General features: G+C 35.4%; 1 protein-coding gene across 1 annotated transcript; it reads right to left on the bottom strand.

Annotated features, from left to right (window-relative positions):
- Positions 1–1,523: 1,523 nt before the first annotated feature.
- Positions 1,524–16,587, bottom strand: LOC120343009 (uncharacterized). The gene is made up of 18 exons (XM_039412075.2): positions 16,284–16,587; positions 16,046–16,076; positions 15,511–15,624; positions 14,982–15,175; positions 14,825–14,888; positions 14,087–14,220; positions 12,980–13,140; positions 11,453–11,573; positions 10,795–10,937; positions 10,496–10,598; positions 9,916–10,115; positions 9,741–9,845; positions 8,971–9,110; positions 8,641–8,695; positions 3,878–3,996; positions 3,585–3,699; positions 3,140–3,238; positions 1,524–2,518 (listed from the first exon to the last, which is right to left on the bottom strand). Exons 1-18 carry the CDS (start codon positions 16,510–16,512, stop codon positions 2,327–2,329), a joined length of 2,319 nt encoding a protein of 772 aa, XP_039268009.2. The 5' UTR covers positions 16,513–16,587; the 3' UTR covers positions 1,524–2,326.
- Between the last annotated feature and the right edge of the window lie 1,455 nt (positions 16,588–18,042).

Genomic DNA, 18,042 nt, shown 5'->3' with positions numbered 1-18,042 from the left:
CATTGGTTGCGAAAATACTTTACAAGCCGTGCGGATACGGGTTTAAATAAAATCGTAAACTCATGAATGTGGGGTTACACGAAAGTACTAACTATTCAGTACATAAAGTTGAATGATGATAATATTGCCGATTTGAAAAAAAAAACTTGTGAACTTTATAGGTTTCTATCGTGATGCAACTAAGGCTTTTTTACGTTCGAGACATGCATCTTGAAACTTATGATATACAAATGTTCGTAAGGTTGTATATGACAATGGTACATTCCACGATGCCATTTTAAAATAAAAGTTGGGGGTTGTTAGAATATTTACCACGTGGTCCGCCGTCTTGTCTGCTTAACTTAGTTGGTCGTTAAACGCAAAATTGACTTAATGATATCCACATACTGCTGGATGAAATTAAAATTTTTAAATGTGGTTTGCTGGGCAGTAGACGGATTCTGTGGCGTAGGTGATCAATGGTTCGTATTCTTGGTCGTTAAACGCAAAATTGACTTTCTTAGTACCATCCGACGTATATCTTTATTCAATGAACACTTTGTTCGCTATAAGGGCCCGGGTCTGTGATGCATTTGCGTGGTATTATTATTCATAGCAATATCATTAGGAAGTTTTTTACGTTTTTCTCAAAAGTGCTAAAAATGACTTACGCAATTCGGTTATTGGCGTGAAGATATTCTGTTCTGGAAATTCTATCTTTCAGTGAAATTCAAACGTGCCCTGATTTCTGTTTTAATTAATGTGCACTTATTAAATTTAGAAAGATTATTTTTTGAATCAAGACTGCAGTTATTTGAATGCAATTCCGCTTTGTCCTTGAATAGGTTTGTAATTTCGGGGCCGCTAAGTAGATGCAGAATGGCAGATTTTCCGTAGATGCGCCGATAGTAGTGGTAAGATCTATTTTGTTCCGCTAACGCCGCAATACATTCTAAGAATACCGTGTTACATGCAGAGTGTGTCGTTTTAGTTGGCCCTGTTTATAGGGAATAATATCTTAAATGCCAGCTCATGGCCAATCTGCAATCTCTGAAGCGCAAAATTTAGCAGGCAGCGAAAATATATTTCTATTTTTAATTTACTTAATATTTTGGCGATGTGCACAATTTCATTTTTTGGTTCGGGCTTCATTTGGGTCTTGAAAGACCTCCTCCAAACACTAACAAAACTGCCCACGGATACAAAACTCTATCACATATGTTATAACATGCTTTTGCTTAACTTATTACATGAATGTCAATTCAAATTACAGCAGCCCGGAAGCTACATCCGATCCTATCACAAGTTTGTGTTTTTGTTTATATTTTTATTGGTGGATATCAGAGTTGGATCAATACCGGTAATTCAGCTCAAGTACCATTACAATTACTCCGTGCAATGAAAAAATATCAAATTACATTTAAAGTTACAACAAAGCAATGCTCAAATATATGGACGCATTACACAGAGCGAAGCAGTCCTTACCGCTGACGCTACCCTCAAAAAAATTTCGAGTTTCGCGTAGCAAGAATCAAACCAGACAGTCACAGTTCCGATGGATAAAATAATACGGCGAAATCTTGGACGAAATATCAGATTTCATACGAAATTTAGATATAAAAAAGTAATAGCCTTCTAGAAAAAAATTCCATCTTCAACCACTGGAAATTTCAGAGCATTTGGTCCAGTAATCGAAGAGAAAAGCGACTTTTCAATAACTATGTCAAAGAACAACAAAACAAAATACCCTCGTTTTGGTCAAAACGATCATTGAGTCCACTAACCTGTCCAATAACATTTTGGTTCATATTTACAGTTTCACTTGCTCAAAAACTGTTGGATTGCACTTGATAAAAATTAGGCTGCGAAAAGTTTCTGACCCCACTAAATTTCTTCTTGCCGTAAAGAAGTTACCCGCAATTGAAAAACTCTTTCTGACGGGGCCGCTGTTGCTGTCAGTCCCAAATAGTCTTTGGCTAAAGAAGCAAGACTGGGAGCAAAATTTTAGCGATTTACAATTACACAAAATGAAAATGCCTCAATTACATTACAATTACATGAAAAACTGTAATTAATTACATCAATTACAAATTACAATTGATCCAACTCTGGTGGATATTCATGTAAAAATGCTTTTAAAACTATAAAAACAATATAAGACAATTAGTTTCACCAGGGAAGCAACTAAATGTTCAATAGCGCATTGTCCATTGTTGATGATCTATAATCACTAGACTACTGATTGATTATAGATCATTCATGAGCTTTATACACATATGTAATTATGTATATGATATAAGATGAACTGAATTCAATGTCATATTATATACAGTACGTCATACGCATATCATACATCAGAAATATACACAGTATTTCTAGTGTAGCGTTCGATTAATTCTCGATCATCATCTGTTCCTAAAATAAATCGTTTCATTCTCTCTAATACACCATCATAATTGTTTAACTTTTGCTCTGCATCTGTTGTTGGTGAAGTTGCGATAGATGAAGCGGTCGTGACTGTTTCCTTTCCAACTCCCTCCTGAAAGTATATCAGTATATACATTAGAATAACTTTTATCTTTATCAGATCGTAAATCGCTTCCATCAACAATTATATATTAACGGCCGTGTTAATGTGTCGTTAACTGCTATTACGACTTTGGATTAGAGGATCTATGACGTACGAAGCTACTGCTTTTAAAGGGTCCCGAAATCCTTCTGGCTTAGCATTTTTTAGCGACCCATTTTATTTATTTATTTTGAAAGGATTTCACACGCAGTTCGCTCCAAACACGAGTTTGTACAAGAAGCTATTTCATGATAGGAGCTACTACTACGACCACTATGTTCAGCATTGCCTATCCAATATAGTACATTCTTGATACAATTATGAATACGAGGTTAGAACCCGGGATTTCAATATGCGATGACATCATAGTTTGGTTTAACAGTAACACACGCACCATGGCGCCAAACTGCTTTAGGTTGTGAAATTTGTTTTGAACTAGATATCTTCAAATTATGATGTAATAGCGCTAAGTTCAATGTCCATACCACGGGACCATTGCTGACCATATTATAATATATAGATAAGGTGGCAGTATGGCAGATAAGGTGGTTATCTAAAGAAAAAAGTTATTGAATAAAGTTTTCCAAAAACCTTTTGTTCCGAGCATATATTCATGCATTCATCGAAACTGAAATCTTCCCCTCCACTAGTTGGGTTAATGCAAAGCCGAGCATTACAGTGCAGGTAAAGCTGCATTAAACATAATGTTATTCGATAAACAAGGTTTTCCAATAAACAATAATATTGTAGCGCCATGTTATGCAAATGATGTTGCTAGGAAATACCACTATTTGTACCTAACTCATGCCATACATCAGGAACTAACTTATATTTAGTTCCCGGTCACATACAATGTATTTGTTTTTCGATCATTATAAACAAACAAGAATACAGTAGTTTTGTTGGTGGTATATTGCATTACATCAAGTAAATATTCTATATGCAACATGGCACATCCGCACATGTGTGTGTTTTAACCCCTTTTTTACATTTTTACTGATTGCTATTATTTAACATTGAAACTGTTCTATCGTACCTTACCACGTTCTCCTTTAAAAGAAAATGAATCAAAACTAAAATAAGCAAAGCGATTATTTTCTGATCTCCTTGAGTTCCTTTGTTCATATCTGAATGTTTTATCTCTTATACATCTATATACAAAAACAAACAATCGTTAAAATGTACTAAGAAAATCAAATTTTCAATTAGTAATTTTTTTAAAATATTTGATTTCACTTCAATATGTGCTATTAAAAACTCCACAATTGTTCATTATTTCCACAATTTATTTCAGTTATTCTTATTTCGAAAAATTTAATATATTCTCACCCATTTTCTAGCAGGACGTAACGAGGTTCAATTCCCTGGCTGTCAGGAGACGCATAACACGTTGTTGGTTTTAATACACCATTTTGTGACATTATTTGGTTTGATGTTTGCAGAACAAGCTATGATGTGAAAACGAACAAAAAAGATAAATATGTAGTGGAGAATGCCAAATAATTCTATATCAAAGATTTATGAAGGTCCGCGAGACCCAGGTTTTAAAGTTTTGATTTTTTTTTTCTAATAAAACTCATTTTCAAAATTAAGTAATCTCCGACATCTCACAGTTTAGTTATTAGTAATACTATACAGTAGGGGTCGGCAACCTAAGGCCCGCAGGCCAGATCCGGCCCGCGAAGCTTCACTGAATTATAGCCATAAAACGGCGGTTTTGACGATGAATTAATTTTATAATACACGCTCGGAGAGTTGATTATATTCTTTACGTAACAGAATTTCAGTGGCGGCGCGTGGTCATTTTGACAACCGGGGCAAGCTACTGCGGGACCAAGTCCCCCCCATCTACGGGGACAGGATGAGCGCTGTAAGTTCTCCCATCATTTTATGAGTATAAAAACCATTCCATCGGTAACAACCAATAGGCAAAAGCGACAATTTTTAACGATAAGAAAGTACCTTTAAAACCGGTCAAGGGATTAATAAATATAGACATAGTTTATTTTGAAACCTCTTTCAAAAGGGAAGGGAATATTTACCCAGATAAATACAATGACATATTAACAGAAACTTCGGGAAAGCAGACAAAACCTAAAATAAGGTTTAAAACGTTACTATGAAGAAAGGAAAGTTAATGCAAAGATAAGAACATGCGTCGCTCACTCATAGATATATATGCTGCTAGACTTCTACTGCTTGAACATATATGCAACACGCCGCGGTTTCTTGGAAGCAAAATGCTCAATAACGCGCTGATTAAAGTCATGCATCCCAGAAATAACGTCTCTGTGGATGGATAAAACAGCCAAGGAATTTAATCTATCTTGCTTCATTGTGTTTCTGAGATACGTTTTAATACGCTTCAGCGTGCTGAATGTTCGCTCTGCGTCGGCGGAAGAAATAGGCGTCGTCAAAATGATGTCCAGAAATTTTGCAGACGCCGCAAAGGTAGTTACTAGAGTGTTATCTATGAGGAACCCATAGAGCGCGCAAGTTGATGTGATGTTCAAAAAAGTTTGATTGGTGTATATACATTGCAATTCATTTTCCAATTTACCCACGTTTATCATGGGGTAAAATTTGGAGACAGTAGCCAACAAATGGATGGGAAATTGACGTGCAAATTTTGAAAAATTTTTGGGGTTCATCAAAGAGAACGCGGCAAGGTGTTCAGTGCGCAGACGATCGCCCATTTGATTCACCAGAATGTCACAGCATTCCTTTGCAGACAAAATCAAACGCTGCGTTGTTTGCCCGCGGCGTAAAGAAGCACTCCATGTGTCGTCGTATTTTATTGTTTCCCGGATACGAGATACAGCATCGCAGAAGTCTGAAATACACAACTGCACAGACGCTCCATCCATTAGCCTTGACTGCAATGCGCCGTATAATACATCCACGTGATAGAATATTGTGGAGAAAAAAGCGAGAAAAAATGAAAACTCACCATCTTCTAGCAGACGCTTTAGACCTACCGCCTCCCACACAGAGCGTTCGTCCCAAACCGGAGAGCTCTGAATGCCATTGAAACACTCAATGAGCTCAGACCTAATTTCGGACACGCCCTGCACCACGCGTGATTGGAAGTTCCAACGTGTTGGTGCACAAGCTGGGATACGGCGGCTACATATCTGGCGAAGGAGGTCAGAGCGCTTCGGCGAAACGGAAAAAAATGAAGAAAACCCCGAAAGATTTGCAAAAAATATACGGACGAGAGGGGTATCAAGACACATATTTTTAATAACGAGGTTAAATTGGTGTGCATAACAATGTAAAAAATGCGCATGAGGAAAATCTTCTTTTATATAAACTTGAACACCATGTTTCGCCCCACTCATGACTGCCGCGCCGTCATAAGTTTGAGCTATCAATTTTGACTTCGCGTTGTAAGACTGTAACACTTCTTTCAGTACAGCCGATATCCCACAAGCCGTGCGATCAACGATTGGTACAAAGCTGTGAAATCTCTCGGTAGGTTTACCATCTTTCACAAACCAAAAAATCACAGCCAGTTGGGAAACGCACGTGATGTCAGTTGTCTCGTCAGACTGAATCGAAAGGAACTGGCAATTCTCAATTTCCAGAGCCAAATGTTGTAAATAAATTTTATACATTGAGTCGAGCAAATCATTTTGGATATCCTTAGATGTCCCTTTCGAAACAGTTGCGGCATCAAGATGATCTCTCAATACTGTATCTAGGGATGCGGTGTATTCCACCATATCCAAAAATACCCCTCTATTAGAAGAGCCAGCCCGTTCATCGTGCCCACGGAGGGACAGCTCGTGGCAACCAATGAACTTCAAAACATCTATCAATCGACCGAGAACATGGCGGTTTTTCTCGACGTTTTGGTTGTGCCGACAAATAGAAACCGCGCGTCCTTCATCCAGCTGTGCTGCAATATTAACATTTCCGAATGTTCGGTATTTTACTGCATTGTCCAGATGCTCCATAGAAGATTGATGATCCCTGGCACGCTCGGAAAGATGTTTAAGATCTCTAAAACCAAATTTACACCAACGTGAGTCATGGGCAGTAGCAAAAAGTAGGCAATAAAAACAAAAAAGTGCATTTTTGTCCTCGCTGTAACACTATAGCGTATGTAATTGGTAAATGAATGTGATGTTACCGTATATTGCTATTTCGTAGATTGTCTCTGACTCGCAAGTCACCCGTTCACCCTTTAGCTGCTTCAACGCCCACGTGAATGAGGAAACTTTAGAAAACTCTATTTGATTTTATTCTCAAATTTCCACGATACACAGAATATAAATCTTATAACATTTATCCAGACTAGCTTAGAATGGTTTACATCGTCTCCCCCCATCGAAAGATATCGGAGTCGTATATATACGTCGATCATACATCTAATTAAATACTGTAAACGTGAGCTCGTGATTCACGTTATAAACAGAAACTCCTATTATCTCAATAAGGGTAATTATGTACGTCGTACGGATGGGAACTTAGAGATAATTATTTCAATCAGTGCCAAAGGTCTTGAGAATATCAATTTTAATTTGATAATGACTGGGTGGAACCTGTTATGTTCTTAAACCTGGTGTAATTTGATTCCTACGAAAGTCTTTGTTCGAATTTTGGGAAAAATTAACTTTGTTTTGATATTTTAAACATGAAATGGGGTACATTTGGGGATTAGTTGCTATAACATAACCATTCGTGTTTTTTATACCAAGTTTCTGCGCAGAATGTACGCCGACGCTTTCCTCCGTCATGGGATTGTTCCAGTGAACAATTTTTTGGTTGATAAGGCCCAAGACGTTGTACCTCTAATTTTTGTTCCAGCGGCAGCTGCGAAAACGAAGTGCGAAGTAGTGCATCAACCTTATTCATTATGAGGTCTAAGGCTAAGAAATGCGAAGCCGGAAAGAAGTGAGGAGCTCAAAAGGAATGTGGAAAATCGAAAGCAAATGGACTAAAGTCTCTAACTGATTCAAATAGCGAAACAAGCGACAAAAACGAAGGCGAGGAAACTATCAACTCTTCAAGCAACCAACGAACGAGAAGGAATGCGTGAATATGTCAACACGTTGTTGTAAGAAACGTCGGCATTGTGTCGTCATAATTTCGGGGCTAGCCCCGATCGGCCCCGATGATTTAGTAAAAGAAACAGAAAACAAACGAGACAAACGCGGCGAGTGGAAGATAAAAGAGAGAATACGATATACAATGAGCAACCGGGGCAAAATCGGCGTCGCCCCGTCGACGTTCGGCGAAGGCTTTGCGAGCGAAAAATGAACCATGTCGGGAGAATATGGCTAGTGTAGACAGTCTGTGCAACCGATATTGAGGTATTTTTCGAATATTTTTTATTATTCCGAAAAATCAACCGGGGGCCCTATTGACGCGAATTTATTGTGAGATTAATTATATTGAATTTATGTTTAGATTAAAGTATATTATAACCTAGCAATTTAGTGATCAGCTACTAGTTTAACGAGCCAACAATTTGATTATAATTTTACAAATGGCAACACGCAGAATAGCTGATGCTGAGTGCTGAGTTCACTGACGCAGACGATATTCGAATAGAGATTTTTATAAAAAGTATCTTCTTCAAAGAAATTTACATCCAAATTTGATAAACCATGTAAAAATATCGCATCGATGTTCGAAAGTACAAATGCGTGCGAACAATTATTTTCAAAAATGAACATAACAAAGAACAATCTGAGAACTCGGATTAGATCACCAAGAAAATGTTCCAATATTAGATTCATCAACTTTGTCGCCTGATGTCGAAAAGCTATCATGCGTGATGCAACAACAAGTGTAACATTAAATGTCCTGTTTGAAATCAAAATTTCAACTTCTGATATGCGTGAAAAATTTGTGATTCATCGGCCATCCGTTCGGTTTTTAACTTTCTAGAATATGTGTGTCGCGCCAAGACTTGCAACCCTTAATTTTGACCCGCGAGCGACAAAGGTTGTCGACCCCTGCTATACAGTATAGTTTCAATATAATCAACGTATAGAACCAATCCGTCAGCAGCGACGTTCAAACTCTGCTAATATAATAAAAAAAGTATAAATATCGGGTCGGTTATTTATATTTCCACTCACTTCCACATAGAGCCGGTCTCCCACATTATATTTTGTGATCGAGTTCCAATCACGGCTACAAATAAATAACATAAACATATATTATCAATTACTTCAATTTTTAGCAGATCGTTAAAACTGATATTTTTAAATTTTTCTAGTTTTCCAAATCATAAGAAAAGTATACAATATGTTGCATACATTTTATTAATTTTTTGCATTTGACTCAATCTCCGATATTTGACTTCCATATTGTTGCATTGAAAATTGAAAATTTTGTGAATTGTCGAGTGATTGAGTAGTAAGGTAGCACTAGGTAATAGACGAAAGCAAATAGTAGCATTTTCATACTTTTTGAAAGAAACGAGCGTTGACAAAGTTACGTTCCGTTCGTCGTGAAGATGAATTGATTCGTTTCTTTCAAGTGAATAATCTTTTATCATGGCTGAAGTATCGTTGTAAACTATCGGAATTCTGCATTCCATGTCAAACTTGAAAATAGGATTTGATATGTTAATTAATGCATATATTCTTGTGCGTATGTATAAAATTGTATAAAAACACAATGGCACTGTATTTCATTTTTAGTGCGTTTTATAGATTTTGTTAATTGAAATCAATGAGGCAGTATTGAAGTTTAACATATTTATACTCTACTTCTGATTGATCGGAAATGATTATAAATGATAGCCTATCGCATTACTTGTGCACAAGCTTCAGCAATTCAGAAACAGCATATAATATGTATATGATATGTGAATGAGTACAGTACATGGGGCGTTATTTTCTTTGAAAACTCTCATTTAAGATTTTAATTTTGCCTGGTTGACACGACGTATTTACTTTTTTTTTATTCGGTTCAAAACAAACAAAAAAAAATACTTTCAACTCATTTTAGTTCTCAGGTCTTTATGTATAATGATCGTTCATGCATACTGGGTGTTGATGCAAGATTGTATACCATGTTTGAAGTCAAGTAAAACTTGCACATCCCTTCTCATATAATCTAAACCAAATGTTCTTCTAATCACGTACAATTTGAAATTAGTAATGTTAAGCAATTTCTCTGTTTTATAACTTTCAAAACGGCCCAATAAATCATTGTATGTCAGTCAACTTACTTGAAAATTCCCTGCCAATCTAGTGATTACATCATTCTTTTCTTCTTCATTTCCAAAAATGCCGGCTTGCAAAGAATTACTATAAATAATTGTGTCTCCATCAAGCTGTAAATAAATACTCGGATTTGCTGACGAAAAGATTCTTACTTTAGTCAGTCAATCAAAAACTTCTTACCGATATTTTGGTTCCACAATGATTGTATTGAATCGATTTGGTTATCACGTTAGTCGAATAGCCATATCGAGATAATTTAAATTCACAATTCCCCGTTCGTGAATTTAGATAAATTGGTATATTTTGCAGTTTGGAGTTCAAAAATTTCATGTCACATCTAACTTCCATAGAGGATTGCCCACATGTAACTTTGCATGGATCTATGCGATAAGCAAACATTGAATAAATAAAAAATTTCATTTAGTAATAACTGAATCAAATTCGAATGAATAAAAAGTGATAAATATATTATATAAGCATATTCATTCATAATAGCAGCAAAACTAAAGAGGTTTTATTCGAAAACTAGAAAAAGGCTTATTAATAAAGGTAGGCTCAGTGTAACAATTTTCATTGGTGCGTTCCACATATTCGATCCAATCTGATCATCTCACAATTTCATCATTAGGGCGTCTAATTGATAACGGTTGAGATTCATATATATATCATAAGCTAAAATTGACAACATATTGATGTATGCGAGAAGAATAAATATTCTGTATACTGGCTATCCATATGTTGAAAGTGCCGTATTACCCACTTTTCATATATTGACATTTGTCGCCAGTCTGACCACTCGGACAGCGGGTACACTTGTATCCCTGCACTAAATCAACGCATGTCCCTCCATATCGTCGACAAAGCTGTATAAACAATAGGAAACTATACGATTACGTAAAATTTACGATTTACAACAAATCGTTATTTGCTTTTGAATATAACATAAAACATAACAAATATGAGTTCAAAATATATCCATAAAATTTCGAAAATTATTACTTTAGTTTCTTTGTATGGAAAAAATGCTAGTTGAATATGGAAAAATTCGAAATAACTCACGTTAGAGGTACCACATTCGTTAAAAAACTCGCAGTTAGTTCCAGATGCATAACTTTGACAGCTGCAAGAATATTTGTACGTTAGGTCGTAGCAGGACCCACGGCCACTACAAATATTCGGTTCTAGGCATTCGTTGGTTACATCTGAAAAGAAATATATCCAGAAGTCCAGATCCAGACTTGCATCAAGGTAATGATGCATGTTCAGATGATTATAACCAAGGTTGTACTCTGGAGGACATGAAGGAAGTAACAAATGAAATAGTTATAAGTTACATGGATAACCTCTTGTAATAACGTATTGTTTCAAAAAACTGCATATTTGAGATATATATGTACGATTATATATTACTAATTTTTCTCAAGAACTGTACGATTGAAGTCAGTTTCTTTGTGTCACTGCAATGCTTGTCAGAGCCATTTACAAAACAAATTAAATGCGCAATGTGTTATAATACCCGGTGATTTCAAACTTGTGTGAAATGAAAAGAAATGGATGATTTGTACAAATTATGGTCTCAGTGTGATCTACATAAAAAGAAGTCAAGCTGTTTGGTCAACTTCAAATTAAATAAGTATATATATTTATTCGGCCTCAACAATAAAAGGTGACTCAGCTGAATCCATCCCAATGCTATGCATTAAAAAATACAAGATACCAGATGACATAATGCAGTGAGTCCCTGATCCGCGCTCCTCACATTTGCACCTTTCAACTCCATCGTTAGCACCAATCACACAAGTTTTCGATCGAGAGCAATAATAGTTTCTGTATCGGAACTATTTAGAAAGTATAAAATAATTCCATCTGCATTACTGTTTTATAAAAAAAATCTAAAGTGCTAGATAAAAAAAAAGAATAACGAAAAACGAAGTAGTATCAACTTTGTGGGAAGAGATTTCAAAAAGTATGTTTTAATAAATACCTAATTTGTATCCATTTTAATTAATTTCAATGTCAAATATTCCAATGAATGTCAGTTAATATATAAGCAGGTCTTTCATCGGCTCCATACACACATGCAAGTCACTGAGCGAAAAAACGTACCAGCATTTCAGCGATAAAGTTATCAGTGAAAATGAGCTCTGATTATTTTAATAAATTAACGTAATTTAGACAGCAGTGTTCAAACATGTGGACAAACACAACGGCAGTTATGCCAACAAGTTCTCTCATGAATTCAAATAAAACAGCAACATTTTGGTAAATATCTGGCCCCGTAATCATCAGAAAAAAGTTAAAAGTATCGTCTTCCATTGATCTATTTCGTATATATTAAAAATTGATTTGAAAGTGAAAGATCCAGCAGTTGCAAAGAGGATGATTTGATAACAAACCCAAGGATTCTGACATTATCCTGACAACGATTTACAAAATCCAAAAAATATGGGGAAAGTGGAACAACTGTGGAATAAGTTGTATTATAATCGAATACAGCATTTTGCAGGCGCAGGTTTATTTCTAGCAACTTTTCAGGTTAGCATCTACTCGCGCAACTCAGTCTATTTAGGACAGCGTTTCCCAGTTTGCACCTCGCAAAATTTGCAAGTAGTTTACAAACAAACTAAGCTAAGACAGTAAGGAAACCTTTCGTTAGAACGTTAGAATTACAACCCAGATTAGTGTAGTTTAAATCTTTTTTTTTCTTTGAAAATGCATGAGCCCCATTCTTCTTATTTGGATCTCCTTCAATTTGAAATGATTATCCCAATTAGTGTTCAGAAGCATGATAGCATGATTTATGCAACAAATAAAAACTCGTTTCGACGGCGGATGACAATCCGTCACATTACACAAGATAAGAAAAATCAAGGCTAATATCTCAGAATCGTTAATGTGCATCTGGTTTTCAACATTACATTAATGTCAAGTTTATCATGTAAATGAAAATAAAACAAAATAAGTACACGAATCAAAAACAAGTCTATAAGATAGGTACAAATATATTTTGTAAAACGCAAGCGTTGAAAGCAAGGACGGTATGGATGCTTCTGACTATAAACTTGGAAGTAACAGGGCGGTTCAAAAAATTTCAATGTAAAGTATGATCAAAACGTTAATATACGCCTTTATCATATACAACTAGCGTATTGGTAGCAACTGAATATTTCCATGCGTATGATTTTATCAGTAGACATCATGTTTACCAAAGAGAAACGATATATTTTTAGTTAAAAGTCAGTACCTTGGAATTACTGAATGAACAAGCATGTTCGCAATATTTTCCTGCACGATTGTATCGACAGTCACATTTGATTTTTCCGTCACTTGTTTCTCGACAACTTCCTCCTCCATTACAGCTTGATGCCATGCAAACTTGTCTCTCACACTTATTTCCTTTAAAACCTTTTTAATCGAAAATGTCAAAATGCAAGGTTAATAAGGCAGTTTCATTGTAGTTACTCAACTATTTCCTGTTTTCTATCATACTGTGATCGTTATCATATAAATATTGCACCATGTTCTTGTATTGTGTCGCCGTTTTAGTAGACTTTCGACTGCAGTGAAATAGTTGGAAATCGAAATATCCTATCCAGTAAATATGGGTTTCACTATTTTCTTTATCATATATTCATTATATTCCATTTTCGTATTTATTGGAGGTACAAAGTCTAAGCAATTGAGATCGAATATATGATGGAAGAACAGTCGTTTTCAACAGAAACAAGAGTTTTTCTTTAATTCTAATCAGGCATTAGTCGATCAATCGTATAACAATTATAATGAAATAAATACATAAAACAACGTTACTTTCCTCAATATACATATATATAACCTCTAATATAATCTAAATCAATCTATTGTGATTTTCAAAAATATTGTACATTTGAAGGCGTATATATAACCTTTAATATAATCGAAATCATTCCATTGTGATTTTCAAAAGTATTGTAACTTTGAGGGCAAATCAGCAAAAAAACATGCAACAAAACGGCTTGCTCATAATACCGCTAATTTACATAGAAAGGCAGCACACACATTAGTAATCAAGTTTTTAATACAAGTTTGCGATTTGAATGCAGGCGATTGGTAGATTTGATCTCCTCATGATTTTGGAAGCGTGCAGTCAAATCGTGTTTAAAAAAATTAAATATCTGAAGCTATTGATAATATGGGTTCGTTTAAAAATCAGTTCTGAAATATGCTGTGCCGTCTTGAAGTTGCGCAAATATGTCAATGTGACCTGGGTTAATTTCGAGGTGAAATATTTGTAAAACAAAAATTCATAGTCGTTTTATGAAAACTGCAAACAATGACATTGTGGTCCAAAAATTGAAATGATAAATTCTACCTTCTGAACAAGAGCAGTTGAATCCGTAGTCTGTGATCATGCATGATCCATTATTTAGGCATGGTCTATCAAAACATGTATCCAATATGCCACATTCTTCCCCAGTGTATTCGTCATCACATTCGCATTTATATCTGCAAAAGTATTAATTTCTGATAGATATCTAGATTTCTATCATAACGCCAAAAAAAGCTCAGGTCAACAACGTATAACAACATAACTACCGTTGTTTTTTATTTATATAATAATAACATTGTAAAATAATAGAAACTTGAAAAACGCCCAACGCACATTACATAACTGATCTCCGGAATTGAACCAATTTATGAGATTATATACTTATAATTCCAGCCACTGAGGTACGGCTGGCTATAGAAAACATGGCCGCTTTTGCGACCATTTAATACTGTAGTGCCACAAAACCAGCTTGTCTTTCCTCAGTTACATAGCGGAGTCGGATAGGTTAGATATAACGAAAAATTACGTTGAATTCAACAAATAGAATTTGACATTTTCGCAGCAAAAGCAAAGCATACTAAGTAAGATGATACTAAGTAAGATGATTTTTTAAGAAGTGTCTACGCGCGAATATGCAATATGATACAGATATCATATGACTATGTACTACAGCCAGAATGGTTGAATAGGTAATAAATATCTTTCATTAGGCCGGCTCAAACAATATACCAAGAATTCCAATTTCAATTTTGCCAATATTTATGAATTCAATGACTGTACCCTTGCAACAGTTCTATACATCGTCCATGAGGCTTGCACAAACCTTCGGTGCAAAATTCTTTATCTGATTAGAAAAAAAACATAATATATTCAATTAGTACAATGTCATCATTAGGCTTGTGAATTAAATATGTTATCACAATTTCATATAACTCGCCTTTTACTGCCACGAAAAACTCCATAGATGAAGTGACTAGAGCAGTTGTTAAAATGCAGCTGTAATTTGCTGTATCGCTCCCAGTCACACTCTCTAAAACTATTGAAGATATCACTGCGCTTCCATTGTTAAATGTATGGTTAGCGGGAATAATTGAATGCTTAAATTGTTGTCCATCTTCATGAAGTTTTATCCTGGAAATTGAATGAATGATAAAAACGTATATTAAGTTTCTTCGGTGTAAGTTATAGGTCACATTTAAGCATCATGAGTTATAGTTCCTCTAAAGCACACTAATCTTGATCGAACCCGAAACTTTTATAGCAAAACAAGCAAAGCAATTAATCATTTGTATTTATCAATAAACCTGTTTTAATTAGTATGAATATTTAACGAGTTTCATCAAGTTGAATCATCTAGCGCTAAGCGAGGTTCCGCCTGCTAAGAATTCTAAGACAATGTGTTAATTTGTTAAGGAATATTTACGGTGATGTGAATGCTTAACATCACCAAGGAAGTAAAATGCTACCATTGAATATAAGACCAGGATCCAGCAGATGGATAAAATTCACACTCCAATTTTAAAGATTCTCCTTTAGTAAGGACCACCTGGTCACGTGTGATACCATCATCATGCGGCAACCTGAAAGGTAGATTGTTTTAAAACTTAAACATTCAATTTAATTCGGTTTTGCAAAAAGTTCTCTTATAAGACTATAGAGATATAATATATTATAGGAAATCGCCAGGAGACAAAATTTAATACGACGGATCAATCGTCACAACTTCTAGTTCGGTTACCAGTCCATGTCGGATAAGGAAAATTGCATGTGCAATTGGATGGTGTTGAGAAAAATAGGCGACCATCGGCTGGCTACGCGGCAACTTTGCAACCCGAAGATGTCCAGAATCCTCTTGTACCTATTATTTATCCCTTTCGGATTGACTAACGATAAGGCCGTTGGGGAACCCTGATATAGAATTCCAGGTTGTCTCAAATAGAAACATATAAGCGCAATAACGAATCAATTGATTACTTTTGTTATTAAACGAAAATGACTCACCGCGCTTGATGCATATTTGGTATCTCTGAATCTGGTATAAAGAATCAGCTTATATTAGGTATTACAGAACCGACCAACTTACACATCTTGAAAAATCAAAAACTATACATGGGTATGGGTAGCTGCTTCAAATTTTGAGCGAATGTCAAACTTACTGACTAGAACAATCAAGTTTCTTTACATGTGCAAATTATTTTTGCCTTGATCAATTACAGCATTTAAAATATACATATCTCACCTTCTTCTAATGACACAGAAGATTCTCCGAAACATACCAAGGCAAAAAATATAATGCAATAGAAGTATCCCATTTTTGATGAACCAAAATCCATGATGTAACGTGAGTGATTCAACGTGGAAGAATTGAGAGAAAATAAATTTCGATAATGCCCTAACTTTATACCATATATCCAAATAAACAGATCCCAAATTATATATATATACTGATTTCCGCAACGTGCTTTCATGTCGTTCACAAGTAGAAAAACGGTGGAGATACTTTCTTTTCGTTACATACAAAACACAAACAATATTATGTAATTGAGAAAAAGTTCTTGATAAAATCAAATCAATCCAAATCACCAAATTGGCCCAACCAAAGAACCCAATGGAAGGAAACATTTGGCATATATAGAAATAGCTTTTTGGTGCATTTGCTCAAAGCAAGGTCACTCAAAGGTAAAATGAACCCCTTAGTAAAGATATAGTCCATCATTGTAATGTCAAGAACTACTGCAACTCCATAGAATTATATGGTTGTGCATCACCCGCCAGTAAATGCCAATTCGTGCAAGACTTTAAGCAGTTGGAGTTAATATGAATTTTTTTTTTATATGGGACATAATATTGAGGTCGTAAAAGGGTCGCGCCAAAGTTTTTCAAATATGTCAAACCGTCATCACTGAACAGAATGAGCATGCCGCGTGCGGGCTAACTTCAATAACAAAAAATTGGCGACCTTACGTGGCAATGGATGGTTTATTGTTCTGGGCTTAGCTACGATGGGCAATTTTAGGGCTTGCTCAGCCCAACAAATACATCTTAATTAAATATGATTTTAAATGGTCACATCCTAAATAATTCTGCTTCTCGTCAATTATGAGAGACTTGAGAGGTTGCAGTTAATCGACCAGCCACACCCAATTTGCATTGGTTGCGGTAGAACAGGTCTAAATTGTTTTGATACATTGCCGAAAGAATATGCATGCAGTTACGTTAAAAACTAACATTGTGAAAGATCAGATTTAATTATCTATACAGCCACGTACATTTGTACACTTAAACTCCACCCAGACATTTGGACTTGTATATTTTGGCACAAATGGAGATTCAACTCACGACCATTTTCCCTCGTACATTCGCACTCACACATTTTAGCATCCGCATACAGATTTTACTCATAGATATTTGGACCATGGACATTTGATTCCACGGATATTTGCACACACGGAATTTGCACCCATGGTCATTTTAACCACGAATCTATTTTTGACACGAAGTGTGCATATGGAACTTTTTGTTATTATTTTGTTTTGGTTCGTATTGCTATGACAAATCGATTTTCTCATGAACTACTGGACCAATTGCGTTGGAAGCTGTTGAGGATCTGAGCCTGACATTTGCGCGGGTGGTTTTATCAAAACTTCAACTAATATTATTAGGTTTAGAAAATTTTAAAAAGAATGAAATATTACACGTGAGCAACGCTCAAATATTTGGACACATGGGCCAGAGCGAAGCAGTCCTTACCTTTGACGTTACCGGTACCGTACCCTAAAAAAACTTCCGAGTTTTCAGTCGCAAGAATTTTCACAGTCAGTCGTCACGCTTGGCAGATTAAAAACCGTGTTTACATAATTAAAAAATAATACAGCGCAATTTTGGATGAAATATAAGATCTCATAAGATTCATAAAAAATTTAGGAATGAATGAAAGTAATAGCCTTCTGGCAAAAAATCTTTAACTACTGAAAATTTCAATGCAATTGGTCCAGTAT

Source organism: Styela clava, chromosome 3 (genome assembly GCF_964204865.1).
Source record: "Styela clava chromosome 3, kaStyClav1.hap1.2, whole genome shotgun sequence".
In the NCBI taxonomy this organism is placed as follows: domain Eukaryota; kingdom Metazoa; phylum Chordata; class Ascidiacea; order Stolidobranchia; family Styelidae; genus Styela; species Styela clava.
The sequence above is the reverse complement of the archived record's forward strand: the minus strand, read 5'-3'. Positions and strand labels throughout refer to the sequence as shown.